This window comes from Aythya ferina (genome assembly GCF_964211825.1).
Source record: "Aythya ferina genome assembly, chromosome: 5".
In the NCBI taxonomy this organism is placed as follows: Eukaryota; Metazoa; Chordata; class Aves; order Anseriformes; family Anatidae; genus Aythya; species Aythya ferina.
In genome coordinates, this window is record NC_140301.1 from 1,474,103 (window position 1) to 1,497,415 (window position 23,313).

The 23,313-nt window shown below is 38.9% G+C and overlaps 2 protein-coding genes across 4 annotated transcripts in view; one reads left to right on the forward strand and one right to left on the reverse strand.

Annotated features, from left to right (window-relative positions):
• Positions 1 to 21,868, reverse strand: part of MICAL2 (microtubule associated monooxygenase, calponin and LIM domain containing 2) — a 163,516-nt gene extending 141,648 nt beyond the window's left edge. For all 3 annotated transcript variants that reach the window (XM_084519762.1, XM_084519758.1, XM_084519763.1), the window contains exons 1-2: positions 21,742 to 21,868; positions 20,850 to 21,168 (exon numbers count right to left, since the gene is read on the reverse strand). The gene's annotated coding sequence lies outside the window, so the exon portion shown is untranslated. The remainder of the gene's footprint in view (positions 1 to 20,849; positions 21,169 to 21,741) is intronic.
• The window catches only part of DKK3 (dickkopf WNT signaling pathway inhibitor 3), a 28,676-nt gene continuing 26,622 nt past the window's right edge, over positions 21,260 to 23,313 (forward strand). Inside the window, exon 1 of the mRNA XM_084519850.1 lies at positions 21,260 to 21,643. Coding sequence (XP_084375976.1) covers positions 21,425 to 21,643 — 219 coding nt within the window. The 5' untranslated portion in view covers positions 21,260 to 21,424. The remainder of the gene's footprint in view (positions 21,644 to 23,313) is intronic.

Sequence of the window (23,313 nt, forward strand, 5' to 3'; positions counted from 1 at the left end):
TGCTACAGCTCTACTGTGTTTAGTTTGGCTTTTGTCATTAGAAAGTCTTTGTTCTGTAGCTTTCATGTCCTCCTTCACGGAGGTAAAATAAGGTAACATTTTAGGAATAAACATGTACAGAAAAGTGAAAAATGTCCAAGAAATCTAAGAGGAGAAAATCAACTATTTGAACCTGGCATCTGGTTTGCTCAGTTTATACATGAGAAACGAAGGCTAGTTATTGCATACATTTTTACTTTTTGATTATGAAGAAAACAAGACCAGAAAACAAAACAAAGCACTGAAATAGCATTTAGTGCTTTGTAGGTCAATGTACAATGAAAATTGAGATACAGTTGGAAGAAACACCAGGCAAGACTGGAGTGTGATTTTTTTTTTGTTGTTGTTGTTCATAAATTCCTACCTATACAAAAATTAAGTGTAAATATTAAGTGTAAAAATTAAGTGTAAAAATTGTTCATTTTTAACTGTTGCATAATGGTAAACTCCTTTTTTATAGGCTGCAGTGATTTGAAGCCTGTAAAAGTGACATTGGGAAATGCAAACCACTTTACAACAGCATGTCCCTGTAATCAGAGTGTAGCTTCTGCAGCAAATTCACAGCTAGAACTGTCTTCTATGTTTGTATATTGATTTCACCACTGGTAAATAAAAAGAAGTTGTCCATCCCCCCCCCCACCCCCCCCAGATGTCTGCTTCAAAATTCAAGGTTTTGAAGAAACCTTCACTTGAAAGCCATTTTAAATATTAAGCATCAATAACATTAATTTGAAAAAAATAATAAATTAACAATCATGATACTCATGATATTGTGAAATCTAGTGTTAAGATCTAGAGAAAAATGAAGTGATACATGACATTTTAAAAGTTTCTGTATTTACACACACTGCTTATTTAATTTAATCATGGCATGTCAACTAGGCCCATCCAACAATTTTAGTATGCATGATAAAAGGGATCTTTTATCAAAAGGAATTAAGGTAAGACAAGCAGGCTAAAAAGCAGACTCCTGACAGATCAAAAGGAAAAAGAAAGCAATTTGCTTGCCTGAAGGACAGGGAAAGCCCCATTTAACTAAACTCCCAGAAGGAAAGGTAGCATGCACATAGCCTGAGAAATTCCATCAACAGCACAATTTATCCTCTCGATGTCATTGAATGGTTAATGACTGTAGATACACGTAAGAATGATCAGCCACATTCTGTTCTTAGCTGTAGTCATGCAACCCAGATGTGAGCAACCAGAGCTTAACTGGTGGTTGTTTTTTTAGATCATTTACTTCACATGTTCATTTATGTGCATATAAATGATGGTGGTTTGTGTCCCATATTTCTTCTGCTGCTGCATCCCAAGCCGTTCTTGTAAGGCAGATTCAAGGTACAGTGGAGATGAAAACGATGGGTACAGTGGGGATTTTAAATGGACTCCCTGCTTCCCTGAAGACATGCTGCAAACGCAAGCCGTAACTGCCCACCCGGGTTGAACAGGCTGTGGTCCAGACCTGTCCTCACACATAGCCTCCATTCACTGCAGCTGGATTTCACAAGAGCGACTAAGGGCAGAGCACAGCCGTTGTGTTTCAAAACATTTGCAGAATGATTGGACATAATTCTTTGAAGAGGATTTAATTTTCTTAATGGGTTTGAGTAAATCATCAGCCTCCACAGCTGCATGGGGAATACTTCAGGAGACTTCACGCAGCATACTTCAGCAAAGCAAAAGTGCACAAAGTCATACCTGTTGGACACAACATCTCAGAACAGAGCTGTTCCTCTCAGATTTCTACTGCACGGTATATTTTAAAAATATTGAACTAACCAATCTCAATGACTGATTTTACTGTACTAGAGACTAGAATTTTTTTCTCAACAGTATAGTTAATATTCCTTCTCACATGAGCATTTTAATATAAATATACATATGAAAGTGCCTTCATCCCTGAAGCCAAATGAAGGTGTTCTTCTGAAAGTGGAAAAGTGGAAACTGTAAGCAGATGTCTCTGAAGCCAGCTTGCTTTCAGTGCTCATTCAGCAAATACCTTCTACTTGCTTGCTTTCAGTGGCCAAAGATCTGACTTCTGTGCTCTGAAAAATGCCCGTCATGGTGCCTGGGTGAGTTGCAATGGTCACGAGTCCATCAGTTCTGGAGGCCAAGCAGAGGAAGCTTGAGTTAGCCGTGCCATTCCCCACGTGCCTCTCTCTGCCTGACTCACCTTTCTGACACTTTTCCTGCCCTGACTGGACTGGTCGTACTTGCACTCTGCCCTCTGCTCAGCCTATCTCAGCAAAACCCATGTGTTAAGCAAGCAGCTGTCTGTTGCAATCTCTCAGTGAGAAGCAGGAGGCCCATGGAGACCAAGGGCACTCTCTAGAACAGAGCAAAAAATCTTCCTAAAATGACCAAACCTGTGACCTTGTTATAAAATCTGACTGTCCTGAAAGGATAAGGTTTATTCCTCACTGCCTCCTGTCTGCCAACAAAGAACCTGACCCCTTCAAATCAGCACCAACTTACATGGCAGGGAGCCACAGGAAAGCTAGCACTTCAGGTTAGCATTCCCTTTCCCCTGCTTTAACCTTTATAATCAAATATCAAAAAGAATGAAAACAAACCATGGCTGCAGTCATTGGCACATTACATTTTCTGTTCTCACCAGCACATTTTATAGGTCACTGTTAGGCCAAGGAAACATAACACAGTGTTCCTTTCCCCCCCCCCCCCCTCCCCAACCCCCCCCCCCTTTTTAAATTTGAAAGCAGGTATCTTCTTCCAAGCTAAATACTTTTAACTACTGGACTTCACAGAAAAAGAAGGTCATAAGCTGACTCATCAATAGCCATAATAAATGTGTAAAAGATCCTGGACATCGGATCATGTAAGTTATATGAATGGCAGGTATGAAAGATGGTCACCACCCAAGAAAACAGATGTATGTGTTCTTAAGGTTTACCATGATTTATGAAGTAATAAACATCTTACAGCAGAGCAAAATGTCCTGGGCCTGATCATCTCACATATTATCATCTACATGTATCTATATACATCTTTTATGTACTTGTCTTACACCTCATACACAGAATGATCTCTCAACAAAATGAAAGTGGATAAGGGAGTCACTTTTATGCCACTTTGTGTGAGGCATAAACATACAACAGATTACTTTTACAAGGCGACTTGCTATTTTCACTGAAAGAGAGGACAGTAGTTAAAAAATCTAAGAAATAACTGTAAAGATGCCTTCATCCAAACATTTTATATTCCAAGCATTTAAAATACTGAAAAAGTGTGCTTTGTATTTAATATCTAGCACCACCACCTGGATGCTCTAAGGAACTAAGACCTAGATTTTTACCGCTTAAAGATGGAAATACTAGCAAAATGATCTTATGGTCCTGTACACGATTCTTCTCTTGCTGGTAAAGTATCAGCTGTAAATACCTGGCACCAATGGCACGACAGGATGACCTGGCTGAATTTTATTCATTTTGTTCAGCAGCAGCTGTCAAGTGAAACCTTGGATATACCAAAGGATGCCCATCTGTATGTTTTGTGCCTCTGGTGGTATCTCATGCCAGTGAATACAACACTTGCCACGATCCTGCATGGAAAGAACCTGTCCATCCCACCTACTCGCGCACCCCTATGGGTGCGATCATTCATGCAGATTTTGCTCAGCCTCATCTCTCCCAGCCATACTAGCAGTGTGCTCTGAGCAAGCAGCCAGGCACTGTGTGTCAGGTGTGCCAGCACAAGAACAATGGTTCACTTGGGTAGGTTGCTGTAGCACACTGTAATTTCCTGCAGGGCTGTTTCTAACATCTGGGCTACCAGAGGATGCTAACAACCTTCCCACACAGGAAAGTAAAGGAAAAAGTTTCAGATATCTAGATAGCACCTCATAGGATTTTTTTTTTTTTGTGAACCCCATTCCAGTCCAGTTGGAGTCTGGCAAACTAGCACTTAATTATAGTGATAAGTACTTGGCATATATCACCCCTTATGTGGAGGACACAAAGTGAGCTAAGCAGAAGCTAAACGTGTCATTTCATTTTACCCATTGGCAGAGAAGTGGGTGTGGGTAACGGAATATACTAGAAGTGGGTAACATAAGATATGCAAAAACATTACTGCTTAACACAAAGCAGCACAAACATATCAATCACACAGCAGGCTACTGCTGTCATTATTCCTCTGCCAGCTATTATGAATGGCATGAAAGGGAATAAAAATGACCTCCCGTGGATTCAGAGTAGGTGTGGTGGTGGCAGGAGACTGGATCTTTACTCCAATCCTGGAGGCAAAACCGCTGCATACAGTTTGTCTGAAACTGGATACTCCTCTGTACTTAAAAGACAAAGTAGCTCTGTTGCAAGCCCAGAATAGGAAGGGTGAGTAAATGCCTGAGATATGATGTTTTATGTCCAGTGAGCTCAAAGGCATCATCCCTTCCTCCTGTGAGTTTTGGTCCAAGCAGAGTCAACACCTAAAGCTTTGCAAGAATCATTTTTGCTTCCCAGACTGGATTTCTTGTGCAACACATGCTGAGGGTACATAATCCAGCTCTGAAGAAGCAGGTCAAGTGGCACAGTAACATGGACTGAAAACAGAAAAGGATTAGTGAGGCTGAGTCTTGTCATAGTAAGCAGTGATTAACTTTGGGGTTCTTTGCTTTTGGCATTCAGATCATGTAAAATCATGGCATTATTTCAGTGCCAGCCAGACTCAAGTCTGAGCCCTTGCCTTTATAACAGACACATGACAGACGAAGCAGATTGTACCAGCTGAGTAAAAAGCAGAAGTTGAAAATGAGTAAAAGGTAGTCATAAGAACTTCTGCTTTGATGGAAACTTTGCTATACCTGCAGATAAATAAACTACAAAATTTGGCACAAGAGGAGCCCAGGACTGGAATAGCAGGAATGTTGCAGATCAAAATTAATGTGCATTGGCAGAGCTACACGGAGAAACATGCATGGCACCTGTCTCCATGGTGCCTGTCTTGAGCTAATGACATTAATCTCCTGGTTTCATAACCACAGTATTCAATCTCACATTTTAAAACAATACTTTGTAGATTTTAATGTAAACTACATTGAGGGAAATTTTGCTGAGGAAAAGCACCATGCATACACATAACAGCTGAATAAGGAAGCAAAGCATATCCAGAACTGTGTTCATACATAAAGGATTTTACCTATTCTTAAGGATATATATCCATGCATGCATATGTGTAAAAATATCTGTTTTCTATGTGCTGATAATAGGATAAGCATAAAAATGCTTAAAAGGGAGATGATGTTTTATAGTCCCAATCAGCTGAGGTGCTGCACAGTTCCTTTCAGAAAACCAAAAATTCTAGAATGTCTGCAACCTGGATTTTAAACAGACATTCCTAGCCTTGGTGGGATGCTGGAGAATCTGAAGCCCCGCTTACAAATGTCTGCAACAGGCATCTGATTAGTTAGATGCCATTATCTTATTGAACCATCCTTAAATAACTATTACAGCCACTAATCACTTCTAAGAAAGAGAAGTGATAAGGCATTAATTGGGGGACCATTACATGAGTACTATATTTTCTTTAGGACTGAATGTACTGCAGGTTTTACTATGCTGTATTCCTTCCTCAGGTATTCCTCACTAAGCCCTAACTCTATTCATGTTAAAACTCCTACAAATTTTAGTTGATCTAGGAACAAATAGAATCATAGAATCATAGAATATCCTGAGTTGGAAGGGACCCTTAAGGATCATCAAGTCCAACTCTTGACACCGCACAGGTCTACCCAAAAGTTCAGACCACGTGACTAAGTGCACAGTCCAATCTCTTCTTAAATTCAGACAGGTTTTTTTTTGTTTGTTTGTTTGTTTTTTTCTTTTTTTATATAGTGGTCACTGCACTGAGCCTGTCTGAAATTTTCTTTTTCATCAGCTAAGAACAATTCCATCAAAAAGGCAGGAGAGTAGAGGATTTTGTAGCCAGGTCTCAAATAAGGATAACAATGTATTTTTCACATTGCTCTTACAAGTTTTGTCTTGAAGACAATAATGAATATTTATAAACATACCAGCTTTCAAATCCCAGTGAACCGCTTCTCCTTATTTAAAATATATTCTGAGATAAGCAGTACCTTTAACTGTGGGAAGAGTATGTCAAGCCTGAAAACTTTTCAGTGCTTTTTATTTCTTTTAAAACTCATTCAGGAAATGTGTAGACAAACCATCAGAGATATTCTTGCTAATTTAGGCATAATGGACTGGGTAAACACTTCAGTGAGAAAAGAATAGTCTATCATTGAAAGACCACATTAAATATTGGATGTATTTCTATAATACTTTTAAAATCTTAAATAATTTCACAGATAGTAGGAGGTTCCTACGTTTGCTGTTTTCTTTCTGGAAAACAACAGATACACAACTGCTGTTAAACAGTGGACAGACAGCATCCTGGTAACTCGGAGGAATGTCCTCAGCTCAGTCACACCCACTAGATGGAGATATTTCCACAGCACATTGCTCGCTAGCGCTAGCCTCCCAAGTGTTCATCCAGCGCAGTGCAAATGTAACAGCCCCAGCTCATATTCACATTTCAGATTCCCAAGTTTTGCACAGAAATAGAGTTAATATGTTATTAATACAGAGAAATAACATGAAGTTCAAAACAGACTGGAATTTTCCCCTTTAAAAAGCAACATATCCAAATCAGTTTTTTAGGTTAGAAACAACAGATGACCACGTCTGTGTATGCATACGCACACAAATGCACACAGATTTGCACTCACAGAAGTGTTCAAGAGCCTAAACAGAGCAGAGATCCTACTGCTGCTTATGTGGAGTAAGTGTTCCTACAGTCTTTAACAGATTGGCAATTCTTAAATGTGCAAGATTTTGTGTACAGACTAATTTTTCAATGGCATTTATGTTTGGTTTCAATTAAACTCAGAACTCCAAAAAAGAATATTCCAGGATTGCTTGAAAATTAGACAATTAGACACCTTCATTTCACATGTGTATTCTTAAATGCATGTGGTGCACAAAAGACTGTACAATGAGTCAGAGAGCAGTGTATTAAGAAAGCAGTGTATTAAGCAGTCATCAATTACACTACAAAAGGCAGCAGAATGCATTAATGCTACTTGCTTTATTTATTTTCAGTGGTCTAATTTCTCAGGACTCCTTAATACAAGCTACAGAAATCAACTAGCTATGTTGATTAACCAGCTGCAAGAAGTGCGGCCTTTTCTATCTAGTACTCATAGTTCTTTGAAAAGAATATTCATCCCCAGTTTAAATCCCCCGTGGCTCACTTTCTACTGTGTGTGTTCAGACAAGGCTGATTTGACCATGTGTAAGAGCCCAGCACTTCTTTCAGTCTGTAAAAATCTGGTCAGTACTTATTGTGCCATGGGGTCCACAAGAATGGGGAGTTATGGAAATGCTGACCTTTAAGAGGTGTTATTTTATGTATAGCTGTTGACTTCAAAATTGACTTATTTCCACCCTAGTGATATGTTGCACAAGCTTGAGGAGCTTTGGGGATCTGCTAGATCCACTCACTTCCTGTGTGCAAGAACACTGCATGACAATGATTTTGAAAGATTTCTGCATTCTATTTTACAACATTTCATCTGTTATCTCTCCGCCTCTCAACCTCTCTGTGTCCATAATGTGTCATACCCAAAATAACTTAGGAACTAGTTGTTTGATATTTTTTGAAATCACAATTTGATTCTGCGAGCTACAGGGAAACCAGGCTCTACATGAATTCCACAGGTGCCGTGTGAATTTTATATACTCCATGGCACAAAACAGGTTCCAGATGCCTAGGAAACCATCATACATACCACTGAGCTTACTAATTGTATAAATGTTATCTTCTTTAACTATTTATTCTCTCATGTCTACTAGATGAGATCACAGGAACCTACGCCTCACTATCAACAGGGCCACATTGCTCTTTTTTTGCCTCACCCCTTTTCCATTGCACTGATAACTGTGGATTTTTGCCAGCTGCAAGTAGTTCTTGGCTGGCATTTGAGAAATAGCTTGGCTGCTGACTAGGAAAAGTATGAAGGGATGATCTACCAGAACAGATTAACTCCTTGGTCTCTGCTTTATTTCTGTGACACAACCAGTTTTCCTTAAGATTTCCTAATCACTCATTCAAATTCTCTGAAGTGCCTTCCTTTCACCCTCTCCTAATTTGTTTATTATGAAGTATTTCAAATGGCGATGTAGAAGCATGCATTAGAGTCTAAAATACAGAAAAATAAATTAATAAGTAATAATTAGAGTCTAAAATACAGGAAAAAAAATAGAACCCCGTCCCATTGTTTGTATACATCATGAGTAAGAAAAATGGCAATTTGTCGTAGGCTGAAGTTTTTCTGACACAAACCATCACTCAGCAGTTGGTACAAGGTCAATTCTGGACAATTTTCTAGCATTAGTGATATAACCCAATGAAACTGCCAGAAAGAGGTGTCTCAGACAAGATTTTTGGCCAACTAAATCAATTTTTTACTATAAGGCAAAATGGTCTTTATAAAATCACATTTTCAGATAAATTTGGCCAGTCTTTTTGTTTATTAGCAAGTGGTCACTTCTTCATACAGTAACATCCCATTAACTTAAAAAAACACTAGTGCCTTCAAAGTATTGTGGGGAGCATGGTTCACGCTGTTCAACAAGAATTCTCATTTTCACAGCTCCTTATCACACAAACACATCTTTATGCCTCCATATCATTCCCACCACAGGGGGAGGGGGGAGGGTTGGTTTTAATCAAACAAGTGCAGAGCCTACAACAATTGTTTAGAGTGTCATTTGAAAGCCAGCCTCACCAGCTCAACAGATGTAGAGACACCAATCATATCGGATCAGTCAGACCCAGTTCTGACCCAGGCTTAGCTCCAGGAACGAGCTTAGTGTGCTGAGCTGATATGTCCTTAGCCCTTCCTTCTCCTAACACTATCCAAATTTCAGAGACATCTCTCCATGCCAGCCTGAGCCCTGAAAGAGGTTCAGAAAAGAAACAAGAGGCAGGCTATAACTGAAATCAGTTCTTCAGCTGATACATACATATATATATATATACATTTATTTATTTATTTATTTATTTATTTTAGCTTTCACATCATCTCCAGAATATCCCTGGTAAAGATCTGTATGCCACACAGGTGAAAATTAATTATCAGGGGAGTAGTATAGGTGTGCTACATTCATACTATGGTTTCTAGTTTAATGGTACACTTTCTGTGTCCAGTCACAGTCTCAAAAGTAGAGCAGCCTAGAGAAAGAAAGAAGAGGTCATTCAAAATACAAACATACAGGAACGACAGAGTAGTCCATGGAAATATCTGTATGCTAGAGCTGGCAAAAATGTATAGAGTAGTAACAGCTAAAAAAAACAATCAAAATGGGTGAAATAACATAGTCACAAAAGTAGATAAACTGTGGTATAATCCTGTTCCTTCAAAGACTGACAGATGCATAAGCTTGCAGCAAATACTTACAAATCCATCCACCTGTGTGACTTATGCTGGGAAGATATATATGCATGTGAAAAAGTCATAAGAAAAACTTTGCTATAGATAGTGTGTAACTTTAGTAAAGTATTTTAAAACCTTGAAATAGATAGCTTATTAACCAATCTTTTGCCCTAGACAGTGGCAATACTGGAGCCTTCTGGGAAATGAGACACAGGGTGTGTCTGTTCATTGCTGCAGCTGTATCACATATATAATATACAATATATAAAGGATGAAGGATATAGCATGATCAGAACTTTTACTTTGCTTTTGCAGAACTTAACAAATTAATAACACCTTGAAGGTATTTGTCTGACTGAAGCCTTGGGAGCAGTCAATCAGAAATAAGAAAGGATGCAATCTTGTGGAAGATAGAACCTGAAGTATAAATGCTTTACTCCAGCTAAGTTACAGTGACACCTTCCTAGTCAGCTCCCAGCCACAGGACTGCATGCCTTATGCTGTGTGAGTCCAGAAAAACAGTGAAAACTCAACTCACAAATCACAAGGCGGTTGCCTGGAAATATGTAGGGATAAGATTTAAAAACTATTGTCATTATTGTAAATCTGAGCAAAATTCTTTGTACGTTCATTGGATCTTTTGTTCTGACAAGGAGAAAACTGAAACTTCTTCCCGGGACATTTACTTTATTAAGTGATTTATTTCAGTAAGTACCTAAAGCAAGATGTGTTTTCAGGACATAGATAAAATTATCAGGTAACATGGTCCAGTTAAAAAGTTAGCAAAAACAAATAAATCAGATTTTTTTTTATATATCCTTTTTTTTTTTTTTTTTCCCTATTTACTTTGAAACACAATTTTGTTCCAAAGTAGAGATGTCAGCAAAAAAAGAGTACTGAACAGAAAACAGAATGTTCCTACAGGGCTTTATTTCAGCTCTGGAGGAATTGCTTTCTGCCATCATTACCTTACAGGTGAGTAAGCTTATAGAGAGTCTTGGAGCTGTCAGTCTTTGCAGATACTAAACTCCTTGTCTGGAGGGGCTCCTTGTATGGAGCCTTTCCAGAAGGCTCCATACAGTCCTTCTGGAAAGGCTCCATACAGTCCTTAGCTTGAAGTACAATTGGAAGGACATTAAAACCTGAGGTATTCACTCTATCAAAAAAAAAAAAAAAAAAAATCCTTGTAGTAAGTACAGCAGTTCATGTAGGAAACTGTTCTACCATCAGATGAAGCTGCATTGAAACAGAAATCACCTTTTAATTTGCTGGATTATAATAGTGAAGAACTGCTGTTATATACCACATTTCAACATCAGGAGGCATTGTTCACAACAAACACATCCAGCATAGTGCAAATATATGAAATGGTATACCAGCAGAAGCACAGATGTAAGAAAACAAAGCAATTACTTTAATTCATTATTTATCATAAGACACATAATGAATTTCCTCAGCATGCCTTATTTATCATAAGACACATAAGGCGTGCTGAGGAAATTTATTAAGACTATATTCATTTTGTTGGAGGACTAATCCCTCATGCTTTAAATATGTTAAAAAAATGATTGTGCTCTCAGCATATACACGCACACACACACAGATGCATATATACATCTGTGTATATCCACTACTACACCCACAGAATTACAGTTCTATGTTCCTCATTGCCTTGTAAAATAAAAATGGTCAAAAGTGAAATATAACAGGAAATATAACAGGAAAATTACATCAGTCTCAAATTTCCAGGATGCAAGAAGGATGGAAACTACAAGCTGAATTTAATGCAAGTCATAAACAGAAGGCTAAGAACCAGGCCTTTGGAAGGCATGTTAACCGATGTCAGCAGAGATCTCCACCAGGGGCAGCAAAGAGAATAAAAGCAGAGACTTGCACAGGGTATTATGGTGGGTACAACAAACAAGCTTTCAAAGAGGACCATCTGTCCCTTGCGCAATTTGCCTCCTAGGTGCTGGGCAGTCTGTGTGACCTCAGCCTGTGTGACAACATCCTGAGGAATACAGGTATCATGTGAAACCTGGCTTGTACCAGATTGCATTGGCACGGCCCTAAAAAGGGTTTCAACAACCCTGTCATTAAAAAGGTTGACTCCTAGCCCCAAAATAAGGCACACAGATCAAAGATCCTCAGCAACTGATGCTCTTCATAAGGGACAAGGAAATAACCTGTAGCCAATTTGTAGAAAGACATGCCAAGGTGCTAAAATATAAGGTATGCTCTTGGAAGACAAGCACACTTCCATAAGGCACAGAAGTCACATTATTCAGAAATTCAAGAGCATCATAGGTGAAAAGTATGAGATTGGAGGTACTGATCTAGTAAATGATTCACTCATCCTGGGAAAATCCACAAGACAGACAAGTCCTTCATTGCACTGTCTCCATGTAGCCGTCTCACATCTGCTCTGTCCCCATTATCTCATTAGAGCATGACCTAGAAAGTTAACATGGCTTGTTTTAATGCAGACTAACAACCATACTGAGTCATCAGTTTATTCCAAAATATGACTGGTAATTGTATGTCAGTGTTCAAATCAGTCACTGATTGCCTGGCTCTGTTGGGCATGTCATTAATGTTCCCTCAGTTCCCCAAAATTTTGTCTTTGGCACTTCGCACCAACGGTCATTTCTTTTACTCATGCAATTATTTGGGGAAAATTATGGGTGTTTATTCCTTTCTCACATAGGAACATGATAAAATGGATATTATTAATGCTTCTGAGAAATTCTCATTTAATTTTATTTGAGATCAGTATATTCTCTCTTTTCACTAATTCTCTCTTTTCACAGCTTGTATTTTTAGTTCCAGTTGTCCCCTACAGCTAACAAACATGTTGCTTCTCTGCAGGCATCATGATTTTATTATTTTTCTTTGTTTAAAGATGAATTACATCATCCGTCTTTTTTTTTTTTTTTTTTTTTTTTTAGTTTTCTGAGATCCTCTTTCTAAATGATACATTCATTGTACTTCTTGCAACTATTCTTCCTTTTCCTATCTTTGCACAATATAAGATAAGCAACAGGAATGTATCCTCAGGGCTTGCAGCTCCCTGGCAAGTCAAATTTTTTCATCTTTCATACTCAGTGCAAAAGCTATAGGCTTGTCAATAATGCTGTTTAACAGCCTGTGATCCTCTTCGTCTGTTGCTGTGCAGCCACACACATACAGTTTACAATAACATTATACATGTTTACAATAACATTTATGGCACCTGGCAACAATGGCAAATCATTCCTTCTCCGTTTAAGCTTCTTTGGCGTCACCACCAAGGCACTCCGTCCAGCTGCAGTGCTGCACCATCTGCTGTTTGTAAAGCATCTCATTTTAGTGCTTACTTGTAGTTTCTGATTATTGGTTTTATCAGTGTTTCAAGAACAATGACAACCTTCATGTCCTGGAAGTTTTTTGTCCCAGCTGTTTTCATGGGACCACTTCTACTTTCACAGTTTTTGTAACAATACAGCAAATCTTGCAGCCATTGCTATTCATACACCACTCTTCTAGCACCTTTTATCATTCCTTTAGGTCATTTGTGGTGTTAATGCCACCTAGATTTGATTTTGTACAGGGCTGATGGATCCTGTTCCTAAGATGTGACCACAATAATTTATTTTCTCATTATAGCACAGTAGTATTCTTGAGTATTCTGTTTTTAATACTTAAAAATAGTTGCAAAACAAAGTGCTTGCTGTAATTTTGGTAGTTTGGCCTTTGCTCCCAATTCTGAATTTTAAATAATATAAGATTTGTGCCTTCATCAAAAGTAGAATGTTTTCTTGTATTAAAGTATGCAGAAGTATTTTTTTTTTTTTTTAAATCAAGGTGCTTATAAAAACTTTCCCATGTAGATGACTCAATCCCAATTTTGTTATTTTAGCAGGTTTGTTTTTATTAAAGAAACAATAAAAATTTAGATTCAAAATCTGCAAAATATAGTGCAGTCCATTGCCTTAAATTTTAAAATACCTTGTATCTAAAAGAAAACTATTTACAAATATTTTTGTGTGCATAAGTTTGTATTAAAGCTAATTAGTCATAACAACCTAAATAGATAACAGATAATGTGCATTTACAGAGGGATATCCAGTAATACTTTTTGTTTCAAATGATATTTCGTATGGATTATCAACTTTGACGTTCATATTTCAATAGGAATTTAAGTAAGCATCTTGCCAGAAGTACAGTGGGAAAAAGGCTAGAAGATATCAGCTGAATACACATTCGACACAGCATGCTGTTTTGAATTCTTTCATCTTATCTCAGAAAATACATCTCAGAATATTTATGAGACTCTTGCCAGCTCTTGTGATTATTTGTTGCTTTTTTTGCAAGGGGGTTGGAGCCAGTGAGGCCAGAACTGATGCATGCTACCAAAACCAAATGCCACTTTTTAGTGGAATTTTGATCTGATATCTCCCACACTTGGGGGTGAGCAGCAACTGGCATGCTGAAGGAAAGAGGGTGCACTGGGACACATGGAGAGCAGCACCAGGAGAGCCTCTCCCAAGTCTTGATGGGTCTGTGAAGAGGCTACCAGGAGCCATGACCTTCTCTTTTCCCTGAGCCCTTCCTGTTTCCTCAAACTTAACTAAGATCTTGAGTCACCAGTGATCATTTCTCACCAGAAAAGAAAAACTGCATAAGAAATAGAGAGAATTGGTTTCCACAGTCAGTTCTTGTTCTGCTGGCTTCAACAACAACCTGGAAAAGCAGGTGACATGGGGAAATAGTGCGCTAAAGTAAAATATATATAACTGTGAAAAAAATTGATCCTGTAGTGATTCACAAACTCAAAGACAGCAAGATGAAGGGAGCACCTGTTATTTCTTTATGAAATACTTTTCTTTGTTCTGAGTCATTCAACATTTTTTTCTTGTGTTCTTTAACAAAGACCATATGCAAGTTAAATATCAGTGTATTAATGTCTTCATAGCTGCACTAGCTATTTGGATGATAGTCAGCTGAGAAAACTGGATAGTCCTAGGTTTAGCACATGGATTAGAGAATTCTTAATTTATGAATTTTAAAAGTAATATCTTTCCAAATGAAGGACTCATATGTTTTTGTAGCCTTGGGGAAACAGCCAGCTGTGAATGGCTAACCTTTATTGTGGGATTTCTGTTTTCTGCTATTTAATACACAAACCTATTCACCATAGCAACCACTAAAAATGTGGCATGAAACAGAAAAAAAAAAAGGCAATACCCATCCTTGAAGAAATACTAATTCAAACAAACTTCATTTCCATAATGGAAAAATGTACAAAATACCATAATTCAGAATGACATGTAATTTAAAAACAGGAAATATTGGAGCTGTTCCTCTTACATGGATATAAATCATTACAAATCTGTTAAAATCTGTGAAAGGAAAGTACAATACCTGGTATCAGCTTAAACTCTGTTCTGTCTTCTGTGAATTTAATAAATTTATAGTGCTTTATGATGTTAGATACACAAACCACAGGTTGAATTACTTTCATAAGTCTTAAGATACGGTTAGAACAGGAAATAGAAAATCAGAATATAGGAATGACTCATTTTCGCATCAGATTTTATCAGTGTTTGCATTCTTTTTTATTTTGAAACTGCAATGACATTAAACTAAGCTTTGACTAAGCTAGACTAGAAAAATTAAATAATGATGCTCAGTTATAATGTACTGTGTAGAGACATTGGAAATCTGGTAGAGAAAGACAACACACCTGAAGACTACATACATTATATCTCCTGACATCATAAATGTTTAAGATATGTGGTGAGATGGGAATTGAAGTAGCTTCATTAAATGTACAAGATGGAAGGTTGTATTGCTTCTATGATTTGGCAAATGCATGCACAAACTACTGGCTAGTGAGTCATCTATGAAATTGTTGTTGCCAAGCAGCTAACTTTGCATGTATTTTGTCATTGTTTACAAGCTTATCATTTTGAGAAAGGCTTGAGGAATAAATGGCTGTGACAACTTTGGGGGATTTATTGAATGCCTAGAATCTGCAAAGTTCTAAGTGGATAGCTGATACCTGATCTTTAACATTTTCCTAACACATCTGTTATCTTTGTGGTTATTGGTAGCAAGTACAATTTATAGCATCAAAGAGGGAAAAACATGGCCAGCATGACACACATTCTCTTCCAAGGGATGAGTAAATTTCACCTTCATAAACAACCAAAACACTACTATACATTATATTCCCTATATTTTGTTTAAAAAAAAAAAAAAAGAAGCAAATAAATCAACTTTTTCTTCAAATTAGATGTCTCTTTTTGTGTATTATATATATGATAAAAGTCTTCTGTTTCTCACAGTGCATTTGGTTCTTTCTTCTTCTATGTCCTTTATTTCATACAAGCACATTGTATGTTTTCATATTGCTTTAAACTAGCTTCAGGATTCACTTCCCTTAAGTCATTTGCTTTTCTGAACCAGCCTTTTTTATTTCCCTGCTTTTAGCTTTGCTGTTTTGTCTATGTGACTTTCTCTTTCATGTGGTCTCTTTCAAGTACTTTTTCTCTGCAACTCCTTTGCACTGCTTCTCTCTTCCTGTGTTTCAAGCCAATCTTCTCACCACCCCTTTCAAAAAAAATCCCTACTGCTCTAGTTGTTATCTTTCTAATTTTCCTTATGTGAGTTCCTGTCTATCTTACTTCAGCCCATTTAATCTCTTAATTTATTTAGTTCCTTCTCTTCCAGGTACCTTCTTCATGGCTGTTGACCCAATTTCACAGCAGTTCGTAGAATGCCCATTCCTTGATTCTCTTGTCCCAACTCCCACATATACATGTTGTGTCTGCTTATAATACAGTTTCAAGGGGGAGAATAGCAACTGTAGCAAGGTAATGAGATCTGTAGTAAGATTTAGATCATATCTAACTTGATGTTGCAAAGTGCTGAAGTGAACAGGAATGGTCAACTATTAATGCCATGGAACAGACAACAGAATTTGGCTCTAGGATGTCTTTTCTCTACACATATCACCCCTACACAAAAAGGGACGTGTTTCTCTCAACTTCCGTATTAAAACCTTAATTGAATCAGTAACTGGCAAAGGAATACTAAGTGGAAAGACTTGGTCCATCAACTTACTCTTATTAATTTTGCTTACTATCTTACCTGCAGCCAACTGAGAATTTTATAGAGTTGGGTGGCTGCATTAGGGAAAAAGGTACAAATATAGTCTGGAAAAAATGTTCTCAGAGTCACATAAGAAAAATTTTCATACAACTTACAGCTACAAAACAACCACCCTTAAGAACAATGAGAAGGGAAAACAGAGGCACTCAGAATGAGCGATAAGCCTGCCAGAGATCTCAGGAGACCTATACTATCAGCTCAGCAGCCCAAGCTATATCACTTCTTACTACAATAGGGAAATGCAGTTACCAAGCAGTCTCTGTCTTCATGACGAAGCCCCAGAATGGAAGCACCATTTGAATGCATGCAAATTGCATTAAGGACAAACACTACAGAAAGTCAAAAAGAAGTGATTTGTCCAACAAGCCTGAGAAATTCTACTTTAAAGAAAAATGCACTATTTGTGACAGACCGCAAAAAGACTTATGTCTTCTAGCTTCAAAAGATACAGCTGGGACATCACAGGTCAAGGTTGCCTACAAGAATGAGGCAATACAACTCAACCCTGGCCTAGAAGAATGCTCTCTGATAATGATAGAATAGCTTAATATTTGTTAATATCCAGCCTTCCAGCTCTTGGGAGCTGATATCAATGAAACTATCAACTGTCTACAACAAATTAGCACACCAAAAACTTTCAAGCATTACTTTCTGATCTGAAACGCACTCTAAGATCTGAATACAGAGATTCTGCATTTCACTCCCAATTATCTTAACTACGAAGTCTTAAAAACATTAAATGCTACAATAGTGCTTGTGATAGTGTTTGCACCTACGTACTGTCAGTTTATACTACTCCCAAAAAAACACACATGTACATTTATGTAAAAAAGAATTACACTAACTTTTTCATTTATGAGACAATATTGCACTTCATAAGTAGCTGGAATAATCTGGCATGTGGAAGTTTGGAAATGTAATTTGATTGTATGAATACACAAAGCAATACATTTGAGTAACAATAAGATTGCCACCCACTGCCATGGACTTGTGCATCACAAATACAAAATAATACTTTATAAAAACTTTCAGAAACTTAGTGCCTAAGGTCACTTTTTTTAAATGAAGACAATGGCTTGCAGTGGCATTTAAACTATCACTGGGCATGTGCTAGAATACAGCAGTTTGTCTATGCATGTAATTTGCATTTGTGGTTGTTCAAAACTTCTCTATACTGGAAAACTCCTAGGGGTAGAAAAGAGTCCTTACCAGGCTCTGCAATTTGCATAAGTCAAAGCAAATTCAATATGCTGCATTTCCATGGTCTGGAAAGCAGATAGAGTTTAGAGGTTTCATCTGGTTTCATGTTGTCACAGCTCTAATAATGTCTGGTGGGTGACTCACTGCTCAATCCGTTCTGGTCACAAGTAACTGAGAAGATAACAAGGCGCACCATAAAAATAGGCATTGTTGATTAGTCAGGCCTTCACCAGTTAAAACTGGGAACATATCAAAAGGAAAATACAGTCCACAGAGCAATACAAAATGAGATCAAAACATGTTCATATTTCAAATGTATAGCTGCTGTCTTGCTAAATAATGTGCCTTCAAATGCAAACAATATTCCTATTTGCATAATTCTATTTTTTCTGAGTAAATTCCAGCTGTCCCATAATGACTGTATTTGAAAAAGCTGACAAGGATTTACTGTATGCTGTGAGGTTAATATTTCACAGGTCCTATAACAAACTAACCTCCAGAAAATTTTATGGTCACGCACAAGAAGGCCAAAAGAAGATAATAGAACTCCAGTCTAACTTCTGCAACAAAGAAGATAAAAATTTCTTTCTTATCTAAGAAAATAAAACTAAACGGACTACAAAACTTGCCTTCTATCTATTAAATAAAGGCCTGCAAGGTGGTCACCTACATCTGAAACTTATTCTGGTTCTGACAAGATGAGGAGTTGACTACGATAATGGTTCAAAATCAACTCTATGTGTGATCCTCTTATAATCTTCAACAAAGTCTTACTGTTTTGCAATGTAAACTACTTACAGAACAAAATAAACTAAACTAGAATGTAGCACAATTACTCCAGAACAGTATTAAATTAAGAATTTTCAGGAACAGTAATTCCAGGAAAACTCTGTTGATAATCCTCTCATTGCAGTCAGGTTTATCCCAAATGTGTTAGCATTTCAGTGTCCTTAATGCCTATTTATTTCAGCAAAACCTGAGAAAAAAATATGACCGTTTAATGGTTCTGCTCTAATAGCGACAAAATCCCTAATTCTTTCCTATATTTTCCTAAAACTCCTAGATCTCAGACTGAGCTTAAAATTTTGATATATGTTTAATGTATGAAGATGGTCAGAAAGTTAAACACTGAGCTGATCCAGCAAAATAACTGTGTTTTTTTTTTTTATACTAGAGTTATTCAGTCCTGACATTTACAAGTTTCCATATTGTAAAACCTCATGTGAGTAGAAAAAAAATTTACTACAACTCAGAGCTTTATAAATCCAAGCATTCTTAAAAAATAGAAGAGCAGTAAAAAGAGTAGCCATTTAATAGTGTTATCACATTTTTATCTGTCTGGATAGTCTCTCCCATAGAAAACCATTAACTGCTCTTGTACTAATAAAAAAAATCAGAGGGTGACAGCTGTGGGTACACACCATTTGCTCCGCAGGTGATGGAGTCAGCCCAGCAGCTGGGTGACCCCTCGGCAGCACCAGCTTGGCACCCCAGCTTGACTGCAGCCACACAGCACAGCCTCTTCAGGGGAAATTCAAAGGAACTGCCAAGACTACCAATTCAAAGGAACTGCCATAGGGCTTAAGATGGAAGAAACTGCTTATGTCACTTGTTAGTTCCCTCTCCTAACTCTGCTCAGCAGGGAATTCTGGCTTTCATTTTGGGGGATTTTTGCCTGCTGGTGATAGATTTTGTCTTTGCTGTATTGTTATCTGCATCTGATGTTGTTCATACATCCTTCAGAAGGATGCCTTTTCTTTACATAGATTAGCCAGACATCTTGCTACTCTTTTTTTTTTTTTTTTTTTTTTTTTTTTCTGATTGACTGTTCACAGTACAATTGTTGCAAAGGGAAAAGAACTCAATTAAATGGTAAATGAACATTCAAAATAACAGATGTTTGAAACACTGAACACAATGTAATGTATGTCCTTTAAATGAATAAACAATGTGCGTGGGAAAAAAAAAGAAAATTGAACATACATGATTCCCTACCCTACTGATTTCAGGAATGTGCTCTTTTGTCGCAAAACTCATCCAAACAGGAAGTGGTTTCTATTCTCCAGAATCACCAGTTCAGATGATAGCTGTCTTTGACAGGAGTGCATTCGGCATGGCAAGGGAGCATTTTTGCCTCAAATTCATGTTAAGGTTCTTGTACTGAGGCTGACCAAAGTCTTTCAAACTCTTTTTGTGTAGTATCTCTGGGATTTGTTTTTCCCAACTACATTTCCAGTTAGAATTATGCCAGCGTATTTTATCTTCCCTGAATTTGTTGCTTAATGTTTAAGAATAAATTGTCTTGACAAAAGATCATATGTGCTTTTGTGTAATACATTTTTTATTTTTTTTTTTAGTATAATATACCTTTCAGGAGATGTTCTCAAAATCTTCAGTTACTCCACAAGGAATATTAAACCTCTTAATGCTAATTAAGTGTCACCTGTACATTGTCACTGGCAATATTAATAAGCTGGTTTAAGACAGTGAACTGGAAATCTAACTATAAAGACTGGAAAGAGGAGTATGTTATCTAAATTGCAGAATTGTTTTATATGCTGCATTTCATGCAATGTGATGGAATAAAGATAATTTGTTTCAGATAATTCCCAACACACTTTATTACTTAAATTGTGTAGTCCAAGAAGTTAATATTTTAAAAATATCAAACTACTGTAATAAATTGAGATTTATGGTGTATCCAAAAGGAAACCTTCTGTGGCACTGAAAAAAAAGCATGAGCTTCAGAATCATTTAGGTTGGAAAAACCCCTACAATAGTACGTTTCTATGATATGCAGGAGCTGGAAGACTGGAGGAAGGGTTTCCCTCTGGGGACAGAGGGGGCCTAACAATCTCCACTCCTCTCTACTGCCTTTCTGCTAGAGCTGCATGAAGCTTCTTCAGTCTGCCAATAACCATGGAATTTATATTGGTGATTATCGTAATTTGCAGGAAATGTTCAGGACACATATGTTCTGCAGAAATACTTTACTCACGATTACCTCTCATCCAGGCTCCAAAATAAAATGAGTTTTCTCTTGGCACGACATTGTTGCCTCAGAGCAGCCGGCCGACTGCAGCTAAAACCACCTACGGAATTCTTGAGGTGCAGCACGGACAGGAAGAGTAACGTGGAGGCCGGGGAAGATGAACACAGATAAAAAATGATGACGTTGTCTGAAATTTTGGGGAAAAAAGATTTGGAAGGAAGTCATCAGAGAGAGCGGGGTGCTGGCCAGCCAGAGGCTGGAAGTATCGACTCTCAGGGAACTAGCTGGTCCTCCAGAGCCGACCACATCTATTGACGAGCCTCGCTGGAGACTGGAAAGCAAAACACAGAACGGAGATATTGTGAGGCAGCTATCACCATCCACCCGGGGCCGCGGGGGCCAGGCCGGGCAGGGCCGGGCCGGGCCGGGCCAGGCCAGGCCAGGGCGGGCCGGCGAGGGGCTGCGGGGGGCTGCGGGGCTGGCGCTGCACTGCGGAGCCGCCCGCTGCCGCTCCGCCCCGCTCCGCCCCACCTCCGCGCTGCCAGCCCGCAACCGGCACGGGGAGCGGCGGGAGCAGCGCCACCGGGATGGGGCGGGCACGGGGAACGGCACCGGCTCCGGCTGCGGGGCCGGGACCGCGGCGGCTGCTGCCGCTGCTGCTGCTGGCGGCCGCGCTGGCAGCTCCGTGCTGCGCCGCGGCGGGGGCCGGCGGGCGGCGGCGGGCCGCCAGCCTGGGCGAGATGCTGCGGGAGGTGGAGGCGCTGATGGAGGACACGCAGCACAAGCTGCGCAACGCCGTGCAGGAGGTGAGGGGGCGGCGAGGCGAGGGGAGGTAGGGTGGGGCCGGCGCTGCTCGCTCGCAAAAGAACGACAGAACCGAAAGAACAAGGAGAAAAAAACCTACCGCCCGGCTCTCCCGCTCTGCCCCCGACCGAGCCTCCCCGCCGCCGCTGCCCCGCGCTGTGCCGTGGTGGAAAGGCAGCCTCACCGTGTGGGGGCAGGTCGTGAGGCAGCCGTGCGGGCAGACATCTGCCCGGATCCTAAAGCAGGAGCAAAAAAGGACGTGGGGAGGGGAGGAGCGAAGGGAAAGCTTACTTTAATGTTGTGCAGCAGCGCCTGAAACGCCAGAGGTGATCGCACAAATCGCAGAATCACACAGGACATGTTTCAAAGCCAGGAACTGAATTGAATCTAAGACCCCAAGCCATTGTCTCACATACCAAAGCACGTATTCCTGCATTCCTCTCACTTCTGGGTTTTTTCCCTGTTGTGGGAATAAAAACGTTTTTGCAGAGTTACATTGTTTAAAGGTAAGAAATGTGGTATTGAGATATGCTTACAGTGGTAAGAAAACTTAGCAGATGGCCTTATAAAATGCAGACAACCAGACTCCTTAGAGCAATTAGGTGAAAATCACGGTGTCAAGTCAGGTAAGTGAAGAAACATTACCACTTTAACAGTAACAAAGTCAAAGAAATTTGAAATTTAACAGGCCGGCAACTAAAGGCCATGCATTGTCTGTGAAGCATTGGATAGGTTGTGAACCTGGATTAGCCAGTCAATGGGGAAGCAGGGGAGGATCCCAGTCATCGAGGAAATAAAGTATATAAACAGTACTGTGTGACTAGTAGGCGTGCTCCTGCTTGTGGGATGCCCACCATTGCAATTGTGAATAAATTACTACTTCACTGAGATCCTCGCCTGAGACTAAGTTATTGGCTACAGAGTGTTTCTCACACTGTCATGTTCAAAATCTTCCTTCCAAGTTCTCTCTTTCACTTAAAATTAAGTTATGTAGTCCAAAAATCCTTTTACTCGCAGGCCACGAGGGACACAGACCTTTGTTTACAGTAATTAGATCATTTCTAACTTTTACTGTTATCCAGATGGTTGCTGAATTCTGCTTGTCATCCATTTCATTTAAGCTGTAAACACATTGAGACAAAATATTAAAAAAAACTTGCTTTACAATAAATAAAATATGCTTAGTTGTAAATAAGAAAGTAGTTAAAATATCTGCCTATTTTACTGCTTCTGTTAAAAATGTTTATTCGGGATTGAGGAATGGCCTGTATACAGCACAACAGACGGATTCTCTGAGCGGCATGGGAGCAGATAAATGCTTTGCTCTTAAAAAGGTTTGCATTTGTCAGTTAAAGTAGATACATCAAAAAGAGAGACTTTTGTCTTGGGAAAAATTCTGTTGTTCACCCTGGCTGAACTTGTGGCCTCCTAGCTCTGTCATGGTGACTGCAAGTAACAGACATGAAACAACTTGCTCCAAATTTGTATTGTTTACAAGGCTCATGCCCTTTTGCCATGCTTGCTCTGTTTTCTGATTCAGAGAACACTTATCATGTCTTCTGTACCAAGTCTTCATCTGGCAAACAAAGAAATGGGAATTGAAATAGAGAATGAAATTTTGGATCTGTGCACCCTAACATATAGGACTTCTGCTGCCTTCAAGGGGCTTTTG